The sequence below is a fragment of the Rhinatrema bivittatum genome, chromosome 1 (assembly GCF_901001135.1).
Source record: "Rhinatrema bivittatum chromosome 1, aRhiBiv1.1, whole genome shotgun sequence".
Classification (NCBI taxonomy): Eukaryota; Metazoa; Chordata; class Amphibia; order Gymnophiona; family Rhinatrematidae; genus Rhinatrema; species Rhinatrema bivittatum.
The window spans coordinates 221,471,271-221,484,593 of NC_042615.1; the positions used below are offsets into that span (position 1 = coordinate 221,471,271).

Genomic DNA, 13,323 nt, shown 5'->3' on the forward strand with positions numbered 1-13,323 from the left:
AGACAGCCCAGCCAATCACCAGTGCACATATTTATGTTGATTGAATCCTGTAAACAATGGGGCTAAAGAACAAAAACACACAGCAATAAAGCAGGTGTTGGTAAATGGTTTCCAGAATCTGTACTTCTAGACATCTTTTAGGGGTGCAAACCTGCCTGAAAATCAGAGTTCGTGCAGCTCTGTGGCTGCCCTATACGTTATGCACATGCAAATACTTATCTGCATACAAACTGTTTCAGAAATACAATCATCAAACTACATTTCTACTAGAAAACTACCGGTATATTTATAAACAGTAGTATGCAGCTTTAGTTTCGAGCTTTCCTTTGTTTATAACTTCAAGTAATAGTCACACAAAACAGCTTTCTCATCTAACTTCTGAACAGGCTCCCAGTGCATTCCTGCTTCCTCCTTCTAAACAAAAGAACAGTACTTACAGACATCGGATTTACAGAACTGGTTTTCTCCGTGGATATCATCTGCTTCAGAAGTGCTTCTTTCATGGTTAGGAAGCAGCCCCTGAAGATTCCCGAGTCTGGCCCCCTCAGAAGAGATACCTGCTTTAGATGCAAGCCCTGCAACTACTGTCCCAGCACCGCCTCCCTCTCACGTGTGCACCCCACCCTGACTACATACCAGTTTCAGAATGAGCTGCATTCCCACAGCTAGCTGCCCGGCCTCAAGCTTTGAAAACTTTTGTTTAGGCAGGTTCCATTCAAAAATGAAGTTTCTACCTACATTCAGATTGTGATAAGCCTCACAAGCTATGAAAAACCTTTTTTTAGCGTGACTCCTAGATTGGTAGGCTGGAGCCCTGCAATTTATCTGTCCAACTCCAAAACAATAGGGCTGTAACGCAATATAATAAAAGGACAAAGAGGTTTTTATAGATACAAACTTCCCAAACATGCATATATTCTACCGTCCCGTTCCCCCCCCAACCAAAAACACTTAAATAACTCTCCATCTGGCCCCCACCCCCCTAAAAAATAAATCCCCTTCAAAATAGGCTCTAACCTCCCTGTGACAAGTATATGTAATAGGGAGCTTTCGACCACCTTAACTGACAAGCCCCAGGGATCTGATGCAGTCCATCTTAATCCACACACCGGAAGTGAATCCTGGTCCCAAGGCAGATCCCCTAGCAGAGGGATAAGCAGCTAGGTCTGGAGGAAATAAGAGGCCCAGACAGGAGAAGGAATCAGGACCTACTCTGAACTGCTTTTAAATAATTGCTGCCGTTTTAAGCATTGCTGAGATAAGCAAGCTTTCTTTGTTAATTTTGTCTTATATATAATACAAAAAAAAAAACCAACCTCTGCATGAATAGCTGGAGCCCAGGCTGGCTGTTCCCCAACAAGCCAGATCACTACCATGATGTTATGCTCGCCCCAAAGAAAACTGCTTTTTCCTGCCCACTGCAAAATAGTAGACTGGCCTCTCAATTTGTGGACTAAAAGAGGCTTTTCCATCCCTATTTAAAGGCAATGCACAACGCACATGGCATTGAATAGTGAAGGGCAGGTATTCTTCATATGTCAAGATAACAAAATGTCTCCTTTTCATATGTCTCCACCAGTCTGTGCCATAGCTACCTACTGGCTTGACAGACCAACAGTGACTTCTATGAAAACGCCCAGGATCCCCACAGTTGCAGTTCCTCCACCAATCTCAGCCTAAGTCTTTTGGGTGTGCAAACATGGGGATCTGCATGCTACAAACTTTTTTTTTCAGCATATGGTGATTAGAGGCTGCCCATACTGCAGACAAGCCTGAGCAGAAGAGTAGCAGCACAGCAGCCTGAACAAAGAAAGAAAAACAGGGGAGCTCAACAGAACTGCGGTACTCCAGCACAATCTAGGACTGCAAAGGGACCTGCCTCTTTGATTGCTCCTTCACTTGGGTGTCTGCTATTGTTAGGTTTTCTATGTTTTTTTCTTTTAGAGAACAGGGATATTCCAGTGGTTACAAGGTAGGGTAAATATGGGACTCCTTTAATTATGACCATATTTTTATGTTAATATGGGGCAAGAGTTATCAGTAAACATGTTTACCCGATTATCTAAAGTCATTACAACCAGTATTTCTGTCAATGGCATATATTAACATTGAATCTTTGAGGAAAAAATAGAGTGATGTTATTGCTGTTGAATAAAGATCTAGATATTTTATGTCTTTCAAAGATTTGGCTTTTTAAATCTGATATTTCTTTTTTAAATTTATTATACCCAATCTGTTATGTTTTTTAATTATGCATGGGGTAATAAGGGTGGAGGGAATGTTCTTATATATAAGGAGTCTCTTTCCTTAAAACGAATATGTCTTGATATTGGTAATGTATGTGATAGTTTAGTAGTGATTTTGTTTGATTGGGTTTTGTGTGTGCTATATTGTCCTCCAGGAAAAATTGTGAGGGATATACTGTTATATCTATTTAATAATTATTACCTGAGAACATTCTTTTACTTGGGGACTTGAATATCCATGTTGACAGTAAACCTAGTGGGGTGTTCTTTGCTTTTCTAGATCTGATATTGGCACAAATTTTCTCAATTGATTTCAGAATCAAACCATAGGGCAGATCATATATTAGACTGACTTTTGTTTTCCAGTGAAGATACTAATAGGAGTTTGTTTACTAATCATTTAGTTGCCCCAGTTTTATGGTCTGGTCATTATCTCACCTTTTACTTTTCAATTACCAGCTGTTAACTCCAGAACAATTAGGAAAAATGAAAGATAAGTTTAGACCTGCTATATAGATTTCTAGGGTTTTAAGAAAACCCTGATGGTAATTCAGGAAAAAATTAATACTGAATTGATGACATTAAAAGGCCATTTAGCTTTAGGTATAGAGAAGGCTGCCCCTCTTCCAATTAGGTCTAGGACTTACCAGCAGTGTAGAGTCTCTTGGTTTAATTTAGAACATACAAAAGAAGCAAGGTGTGCACAAAGCAGAATGAAAATGGCATAAGACGTGATTATTAAATGATAGGCAATGCTATGTAACTGACCGTTTGGAATATGAATACTTCTGAGAATGTTAGGACGGCATATTTATTAATCGCCTCCAGTTATCATTGAATCGTCCACATGATCTTTTTGTAATAATAAATCATATATTGAAAGCATTGGATGAGGGATTATTAAATCTTATCCCTGATGCACAAGATTTTGCTGATTTCTGGATACAGAAGAATAAGAGCTGATTATTCAACAGTTACAGGGTTCATCTCGTGGGGATCCTTTCACAGGAATATGCTTCTGAAAGTTTTTCAGATAGTGTGAAGTGGGAAACATTTGCGTTTGTTTCCAGATGGAAATAAGAGGGGTATTATCTAAACTGAAGAATTATTTTTGTTCTTTAGACTCCTGTACTTTTTTAGTCATATATGCAGCTAGGGAGTTGTTTTGGAATTTTTTTCACATTTAGTTAATCTATCTTTAAAAGAAGGTGTACCGAATGAATTAAACAAACTATAATTCAGTCTGTGCTGAAAAAAAAAAAGGATATTTGCAAAGAAATATGCCATTGAGTTATAAGCCAATCTAACGGGCCAACACTGGGGAAAGTTTTAGAAAAAGTGGTTCTTCAATTATGTTTAATTATCTTTATTAATATCGGCTCAACAGCAAATAGTACTGCAAGTGGAAATACAGAAAAAGAAGATGAACTTACAGTAAGTTCAGTACATAACATGAAAATACTAATAAACCGTGCAAGATAAACATTGCAACCAATCATATGATATACAGATCAACACAAACATTTACCACTTTTCTCCCCCTCCCCTACATACCCCCCCCACCCCGCCATGTATCAAACCAAAAACTTCATTGGTGAGATTAGACTTCCTGTTCTTGTACACCCAATCTCTTATGAAAAACCTCTTTTCCCCCCCTCCACTGCCAAAACCCCACCCCACCATCCCTATCCCTGAGCCTTGTGTAGAATCTAGTGTGGTTACTGAAGATTCCCTTATAGGGTATTCAAAATTGAACTCCTAACTCTCGAAGAAAGGCTTTGTATATATAAGTCCCAAATTTCCAGAAATTGAGTTTGGGAACGAAGGGGCAAGCAAGCCACCAATGACTCCATAATCATCATATTGTCGACAGCATTACACCACTGCCAATAAGAGAGTGGCATTACTTCCCTACATGCCAATAAAATGAAGTGTTCCCCCTGAGCTAGTAACTTCCATACTAGAAACCTCTCCCCTACTTTCCGAACATCCTTGGGCAAGACAACTTCAAACAATAAGAGTTCTGGATGTAAAGGAATAACACCCCCAACCCCCCATCAGATTGTTAACATAAAGCAAGATCATAATCCAAAAACGAGAGGTTATGGGACAGCTCCAAAATGTATGGGTAAAAGAACCCGTGTCCAGTGAACATTTCAGACACTTCTCAGTAGGAGCAACATGGGCCTTAAAGGCCACTTGTTGGGAAATGAAAGCCTTGTGCAAAAATTTAAATTGCATTTCCCTTAAATAGCTATAAATAGTTAAGCTCTTCACTTCCCGGAAACATTTTAATAAATTATGATCCTGCAGTAAGAAGCCACTTTCCTGTCTCTACCGTTCACATAGGATGGAAACCCATTCTTCCTGGTCTAATTTCTGCAGTTCTTTATGAAACAATGAAAGAGAAACGTTCCTGCGCTTGGAGTATAAAAAAGTATCTACTTTAACTACCACCTGCCCAACCAGGTTCACTACATTTAAAGACTGAATATAATGTCATAATTGCAGGTAGGAAAAAAAAATCCAAAGTTCTTAAACCAAATCGAGTTTGCAGTTCTTGAAAAGGAAATATGGTACCATAACCGGTCAACACATGGAGCTCTGCCAAACCCCTCACCTTCCAAAACTGAAAATTACTAGAAGATGAGCCTGGCTAGAAATCTAAGTTACCCTGAATAGGCAGAAATGGGGTACAATGAACAGAAACCTTCAACTTCCTCATAAGCGATCCCCAAGCCCAACACAAAGGAGCCACTAAAAAATGTGATGATAATCCAATGGGTAAGCTAACCCTTGGAACTTTCAAGATATATCTCAAGTCGAGATTATCCATAAGTGTCAAATCTGCCTCTATTGAAGTGAAGGTAGACCCGTCATACACCCAATCTCTTACCACCCGCAACAAACAAATTGTATTTTTGCATATCTGGAAATCCTAACCCACCATTCTCCAACTCTTCTTCAACCATGCTAATGCAATTCTGGGTTTTTCCCCACCCAGAGAAAACGAAGAAGCAACTTATCTAAGGCTTGGAGATCCCCTTCAAGATGGTGAAGGGGAAATACTTGTAATACATATAACCATTTAGGGAATACAACCATCTTGAAAAGATTGACTCTCCCACCGAAAGATAAGGGAAGATACTGCCAGATAAATTTATGTTTGGTAACAGCGAGCAAAGGTGTAACAGAGTATAAATGTGATTTAGATCTAAGGGGATAATAATGCCTAAATATCGAAGAGAGCCTTCCGCCCATTTTAGCGGAAAGGCTCCCTCCCAGTAAGCTTTGAGTGATTCCGTGTATGCCAAAGCCTCCGATTTGTCTTGGTTGAGTTTAAATCCAGAAAATCCCCCAAATTCTTGAATTAAGTGCAGTAAATGTACCAGCGAAGCAACTGGATCGAGCAGAAAAATAATAAATCATCTGCAAAAGCTGAATCTTTAAAGTTGAAAGACTTCATGGGAACGCCCTGTATTTGGTTGGATTACTGTATTGCCTGTAATGATGGTTCTAATGATAAAAGAAACAGCAAGGCAAGACAACTTTGCCTTGTCCCCTGAGAATTGGAAAGTCCATTGAAGTCTCCCCATTAACTGTTACAGCAGCCACTGGACTATTGTACAATAAAAGCCCATCCCATTTAAAAACACGCCCTGCAACCACAAGTAATGAAAAAGCTAAAAAAAAATATTGCCACTCCACATTGTCAAATGCCTTTTCAGTATCAAAGCTAACCACCATAAAGGACATGGATCTACTAGTACAGGATGAAATGACAGGCAAAGAGCAGATGTTCCCTTCGCGTGCCGGCCCCACTCAAACCCAACTTGACACAGTCATACTTTGGCAGAATGAGAGCCAGTCTGTTGGCTAATATTTTAGCTAGCAATTTTTGGTCAATTTAATAAAGATATAGGTCTGTATGACATAACCGAAGTAGGATCTATCCCAGGCTTGGGGAGCATAGCTTTATTTGCAACCGCTGGGTAGTTGCCTTGATCCAACAATGCAGTAAAAGTCTAAGTAAAGAAGGGATTTGGTCTATGAGAATCTTATAAAACTCTGCACTGAATCCATCTGGACCAGGGGCATTTAATAATTTAGCAGACTGGATACCAAGTATTTACTCCCCAATACTAATGGGTCTATTTAATCTCTGCAAGTGTTCTTCTTTGAAGTGAGGGAGACCAAGCCTAGCTAGGAATTCTTGGCATTTATTAGAGTCAAAGCTCTCTGATGTGTTTAAATGTGAATAATAATTTACAAAAGCCTGTGAAATATCTCCCTTTGAAGAGAGCAACCTCCCGTCTGGACCTCGTAAATGGGATATAAACCTGGCACCCAAATCTGCTTTTATCAAATGGGCCAAAAGCTTCTCTGTCATGTTAGCTTGATGATACAATTGAAATTTATAGTACAAAATACTTTTTTTAGCCCGCTGATGCAAAACCATATTCAATGCCATTCGAGCAGCGATGTAAGCCTCTCTGTTACTCACCATGTTGTTGAGGAGTAGGTTTTTCTTACTCTAAGCTAGCTAGTCACTTAGAACTAATATATGTTTATCCATTTAGGGGCAGCTTTTAAAAACCCTACGCGCATAAATCCAGCTGGATTTACGCACGCAGGGGAGTTATGCGCGCCGAGCCTATTTTGCATAGGTCCAGCGATGCGCACAAGCCCTGGGACATGCGTATGTCCCGGGGCTTGAAAAAAGGGGCGGGCGGGGGTGGGGCCGAGCCAGAGGCCTTCGTGGGGCCACTCGGCCGGCGCACGCAACCTACGCCTGCCCAGAGGCAGGCGCAACTTGTAAAACAAAGGTGAGGGGGGTTTAGGTAGGGCTGGGGGGCGGAAGGGAAGTTCCCTCTGAGGCCGCTCTGATTTCGGAGCGGCCTCGGAGGGAACGGGGAAAGCCATCGGGGCTCCCCTAGGGCTCGGCGCGCACAAGTGTGCACCCCTTGCGTGCACTGACCCTGAATTTCATAACATGCGCGCAGCTGCGTGTGCATGTTATAAAATTGGGCGTACATTTGTGCGCGCCGGGTAGCGCACACAAATGTACACCCGCACATACCTCTTAAAATCCGGCACTTACCTTCTCCTCCAGACTAAAAAGGAAATAATATCCCCTCGTAGAAACGCCTTGACTGCACACCAAGAATTAATCTGAGAATCTTCAAAATGTTTCCCATTATAAGCTTCATATTATGCCTATAGTTTTTGGGGTTTTGTTTTTTTTTTGTTTTTTTTTAAATCTTGCAAGGCCACATCCTTGTGACACCCCCCCCCCCCCCCCCAGCAGCAGTTCAATTAAATGAGCTTGAGGGATAATAATAATGTTCTACATCCAAGTCAAAGCAAGTTTTGGAAAAGGTATAGTATGGACACTTTTAGCCTCATTACTGGATTTCTTATTAAGAAAAATAGGGTCTAGCTGTGTTGACTATTTAGATATCTCAGCCACATGTTATGGTTAGTCATATAATTTTACTTAAAAGGAGGCAAAATTTGGTAGAAGTCCTTTCTTTGTAACAGGGAACAGAGAATAATGGTACCAGAACTGTTCCTCTTGGTATGTATTAAAATCTGGTGTGACACAGGGTACAGAGTTATCGCCAACACTGTTTAAAATATATTTACATCCTCTTTGTTCACTTTTGGATTCCTATGAAGTTTCTTTTAAAATGTATACAGATGAAATCCAGCTGCTCTCTCCTGTTTCAAAGGATTACAATTTGGGGTTAGAAAAGCTACAGAATAGCTTTGCGGCAATAAACAATTGGATGTGGACAAATAAGTTTATCTTCAATTCAGTAAGTCCAGAAGCAGATTAGTTCTCTACATTTCTCCAGCCAAGTAGTTTACAGCTGTCACTAAATGGAGTCTTCTTTTTTTTTTTTTTTAACGGATTCTGTAAGAATTTAGGTTTCTATTTTGATTAGAATGTATCTTTTTAACATATTTAGATTGTAATTGCCTTTATACGGGCCTTCCTAAGGTTTGTATAAAGGTAAAATTCTGCAGCCAGGCTTCTGTTATGAAGTCTTGCATGGGAACATGTGACTCCATTCTTGAGGGAGTTATACTGGTTACCTGTTGAACACAGAATGAAATTCAAAATCTTAGTTTAGAAGTCTATAAATGGGATAACTCTCTCTTATTTGTCAAATGTATTTGTTAGTTATATGTCTTCTCTAAGTCTTAGGTCAGCAAATAAGGGTTTTCTTGTTGTTTGCTCCCCAAGGCAGATATAGCTAATTGAAACTCAGGGTAGATCCTTTTCTGTTATAGGCCCAGTTCTCTGGAATGCCTTGCCACTAAAACTTTCATCAGCTTTCTGATATAGTAGCATTTTGTAAGCAGATGAAGACTTCTCTTCCAGGAAGCTTTTTCTTAACTTTTAAGTGCTTAGCATAAAGAGGTAGGTATTTTGATGTTTTTATTTGTGGTTATGTTTTATCCATGTTATATTTTGTGTCTATTTTAATTATAAGGAATCTGCTGTGGGTGGAACAGAAATATTTTAAATAAATAAATAAGGCCACGAGACAAAGACTAAGTGTTACGAGCGTGGAGGCGCAGTCGTTTCTGAAACGGGTGATGTGAGCCCTTGAGCCACGGCACGACTCAGGGAGGAGCCCCAAGACGCACCGCGGGAGGTGAGCTGGTGCGAGCATGGGTAACAAGGAGCAAGACAAGGCTGAAACAAAGACAAGTAGATGGGAAGTCTAACCTTCTACCGGACCTGCACGCCCCAGGATGACCAACAACCAATGAACAGTCCTCCGACCGTTCCAAGCTCTTTCGGACCTGCCGCTGGGTAACGGCAAAAGGTGGCAGGCCAGACAGAGGACGAGGGCAGATGGATGTCTTGAAACATGGAAGACTCTTGGACATAGACATAGGCGAGGACACTGTAGACGAAGATTCTTGGACCAAGATATAGGCGAAGACTCTTGGACGAAGGTTCAGGAGCAAGGCACTGTAGACAAAGGATCAAAAGTGCTGGGTCAAGACTACGGCACAGCGCGCCCTACACAGTCCACCCGCGGGACTGGTCGTGGACCACACTGGGCTCGAAGCAGAATCTAGGAGAGATAATGGAGGTGGATACTGGAGCATGGCGAAAATACTGAAGAGGCCTGCACCGGGGTGCGCCCTACACAGTCCATCCGCGGGACTAGTCGCGGACCACGCTGGAGCGGAGCAGGTTCGAACAGAGTCTTTGGCATGGACGGACGCAAATGCAAGGAGCTCCGAAGACCGGGACAAGATTCAAGCACAGGATTCAAAAATACACGATTCTTCAGACAACTCGGGATTCAAAACTTCAGGAGACAAGCAGAAGTCTTCCGGAGACTTGCACTGCGCAGGAGAAGATGGCCTTGTACCGCAAGGCGCCCTACACAGCCCACCCACAGGACTGGTCAGGACCACGACAATGGCACGCTGAGAAAGTGGACATCAAGGAACCAAGGCATGGAGGCAGAGGCGAAGACAAGGCGTCAGGAAGGAACAACGGACATCAGGAACATGAAGACATCTGGAGGCATGGACAAAGGACATCAGGAACATGAAGATGAAGCCGTCAAGCAGAAGAAGACCACGGAGGACCTAGACAGGAGAAGAGAACACAGACAACCGTGGAACCCGATCTGAAGGCCAGGAGTGACTGAAGAGAGGCCCTTATATAGGGCTGAACCAGGAAATGAAGACCAGCGGGATGCTGGTGGAGCCAGGTGCACTTCCTGCTACTGGCCCTTTAAATACATTGAAGAGGGCGCGCCTGCGCCTAAGGAGGGCCCTGGAGGAAGCAGGACCATGGACAGTGGTAACCTGCGCGCAGGAGCAGACAGAGCAGGAAGGCTTCAGGAGCGGCCTCCATACCACAGGAAAGGCCTGATGAAGACAGCGGAGGAGCAGGCAACAGCTAGGATGGCTTCCTGCCGTCCGGTGAGGACCCCAGCAATGACGTCACGGCTCCATGCCGCTGAGACAAGTCAGCAGCGGCATTAGGCCGCGAAGAGAAGTAAAGGCTGCAGCTTCTCTGCTGCTGAAGCAGGGGATCCCGATGGCAGCTCCTGCTGCTAGAAGAGGCGTCAGCAGCGGTGGCTGCAGTCTGGGCAGCGGCACTAGGCTGTGAAGACAGTCTGCGATGCATGAAGTGGGTCCCAGCAGCGCGGCAGTGAGAAGAGGTGAGAGGCCTGTTCAGGGGGTGTAGCTCCGCGGGCAGGAATCATAACTCTAAGGGGTGTGGGCCAAGACTCTGGATCTGAAGTAAAAGGCTGTGGCAGGCTACTCAATCTCCTTATGGACAGAACCAGTGGGGATGCTGAAGTGAATGATCTGCTTTCTGAAATTAACTACAGAGCTGAATAAGACTTTTGGTAGCTGGGCTACTTTTTGCTCTAATCATATGGACTGTCTCAATAAACAATTCAAGGTAAATCCTGAACTCTTCACAGCTCTTGCCCTCCTCCAAAAGAAAAGGAGTGTTACAGCTCAGAGTCCTTTACTGTCCAGAGTCTACACTGCCCCATTCTCCATTTAGCAATTACCTTGTGTTTTTCTGGAATCTCTCAGTTAGAAGAGGAGCGGGTGTCAGAGACCTAATTTATTCTTTGAGGAAGACATAGGTGACCTTAGTCAAACCAAGAAGCTGGAAAGGGTAAAGAAATAGTGCCAGATTTAGGCAAAAGCTGTTGCAGTTTAGGGCATCAGATTATTAGGGGGTCTTTAAACACAATTTTTCATGTTTCAGGTTTGGTTTTTTTTAGTAATGCTTAAACTTGACCTAGTTTAGGTCCTCAGAATGTCTTAATCTAGCCCTGAAAGGAAGGCAGATGCTATTTTGAGGAGCCCTAATACATCAAAGAATTATGTCCTTATCCATCCTTTTGTGAAAAAGAGGGAATAGGCTCAATTGATAAGATCAAAAAGGAGTGTCCTCTAAGTGCTTCTCCAAACTTATTAGACTGCCAAAAGAAAAGTGGAACTGTGGGGTTCCACACCCAATGTGTACTGTGCAGTGTTGGGCTTGTCAACCTGCACAGCCATTCCCGGTGGAGGGTGTAGTGTCTTTGAAACTTCAGACAGTGAAGAAAGATGCATGGAAATGCTTCTAAAGAGGATCATTCAGTTTAATCTCTCTCTATTAAAGGTTGTGGTACCCACTGTCCCCAGATACTATTAAATGGGTTCAGCTAGGAAAGGAAAGAGCTAATGGTTGGAAGCAACAGACATGGCTGTAAGTCCCCTGTAACGTCAATGCTCGTGGTTCTTTGGCAGAAATGGCCTAAACCTAAACTGCTTTGTTGGCAAAGATTATGGCACGTGGAATCAGGCTCATACAGTGGTTGGTAGCCTTCTCCTTTAAAGTACATTTAATGGAGCTATTTTTTGAGAGGAAATATTTCTCACACCTGAACAGAATTGTGAAGTACTTGGTGGAAAGCAAAAAGATGCTGTTCTCTCAGGAAAGAGACAGTCTCCAAGATCTTTTCCCTATCAACCCTGAGAAAGATTATAAGAAGAGGTTCGATATCAAAGCTTCAAACAGTGGCTCCCTTATCTTTCAAAATCAAGGCAAGGGAGAGAGAACCTGGATCAGAAAAAGAGACTCAATGTCAAGCAACACTCCTGATGTTCTGTTTTCAAAATAGGAAGGGTATTGGGAGGGAGGATTCAGTACTATGTGGAAGTTTGAAATCATTCAATAAGAGATGAATGGGTGAGAAGTGTTATCAAGGAAGGTTCTTTTGCTCAAAAGATAAGAAAAGGGAAGATCTAAAAGCCACAGTATAGAATCTGGTGGATAGATGTAGTGGTTTGTTTTCTGGTATGGTAATTGGGGTATTACAGTTCCCAAGGCTCCCTTATCATGCAGTTTTTATTTGGACTTGACAAAGGACTGCAGTAATTATTCTGTAGCAGAACAATGTTGGTGATAAAAGGATGGTTCCTCTTCCTGTGGGCCTTCTTATTATCTAGATAGTTACATTTTAGAAGGCAATAAAGCTAGCAAATCCTTAAATTCCCAATCCTTACCAAATCAGTTTAAATTTAGTTGTAAAGGCACTTATGCAGCCATTTTTTGTGGCTTCAGTGTCATCTTTTTTGACTAAACATTTTTTTCTGGTACCAATCTGGTTAATGAGAAGGATTATGAGCTGTTGATTTTTCTCCTCTGTGTCCTCTCTTCTCATTTTTCCCCCTCAGAAAAGTTCTTTGTTCTGTTGAGTCAGGATATCTTGCTAAATACAAATTCACAACTGGAGAAGAGTTCACATTCTCTGATAGAGGATATTTATTTCAGAATTTTCTAAATCGCTGTAACCCAAGGTTTAGGCAGTGTATGTAAGAACATATAAAATCATATTGTCATACAAAAAAACAAAAACACACTAACATCTATAGACAGGGAAAAATTCCCAATACAGAATTCTTTTATCTAATTGCCCAGAATGTTTAGACTCACCCCAGGTATCATATGTCCCATATATATTTATAAAAGAGACCCTTGGGAACTGAACAAAGGGAAGCAGAATTCTTCCTAACCCATACCACTATCTACTGCTTGTTTCAAATGCCTGCCTAAAAAACAGGGTCTTTACCAGTTTTCTGAAGGTTCGTAATCATACTTTGGCCTTCAGCTCCTCTAGGAATTAATGCCAGAGCTGGGGTCCTACAACTGGGAATGCCATTACTCATGCCTCTGCCAAGTAGACTGCCCACGGTGAAGGTATAGCTAAAATTCCATCCAGAAGACCTCAGTACCCTCAGAGGTTTATATATTTTAAAAATGAATTTAAGCAAAATGGATTCCCTCCACTCAGTGCCTTATGAATCAGTGAAAGGATCTTAAATTTGATCACCACTATATTGATAACCAGTGGAGAGATTGTAGTATTGGTGTTATATGGTCCATGAGTCTAGCTCTTGTTAACACTCTTTCAGCTGCATTCTGCACTATCTGGAGAGCTTTCAACATGGCTGCTGGTAACCCACTATAAACTGAGTTACAGTAACCTAGCTTTGATAAAACAAGTGCTTGAAGGATGGTGCAAAAATT

The 13,323-nt window shown here is 41.9% G+C and overlaps 1 protein-coding gene across 4 annotated transcripts in view; it reads right to left on the reverse strand.

Moving 5' to 3' along the window:
* The window catches only part of RGS12 (regulator of G protein signaling 12), a 424,812-nt gene that overhangs the window by 269,180 nt on the left and 142,309 nt on the right, over positions 1-13,323 (reverse strand). The window contains exon 1 of one of the 4 annotated variants that reach the window (XM_029591978.1): positions 438-557. The exons of the other annotated variants lie outside the window; for them this stretch is intronic. Within the exon in view, the coding sequence (XP_029447838.1) occupies positions 438-503 (66 nt within the window). The 5' untranslated portion in view covers positions 504-557. Of the gene's footprint in view, positions 1-437; positions 558-13,323 lie in introns of those variants that run through there. 4 annotated transcript variants of the gene reach the window in all.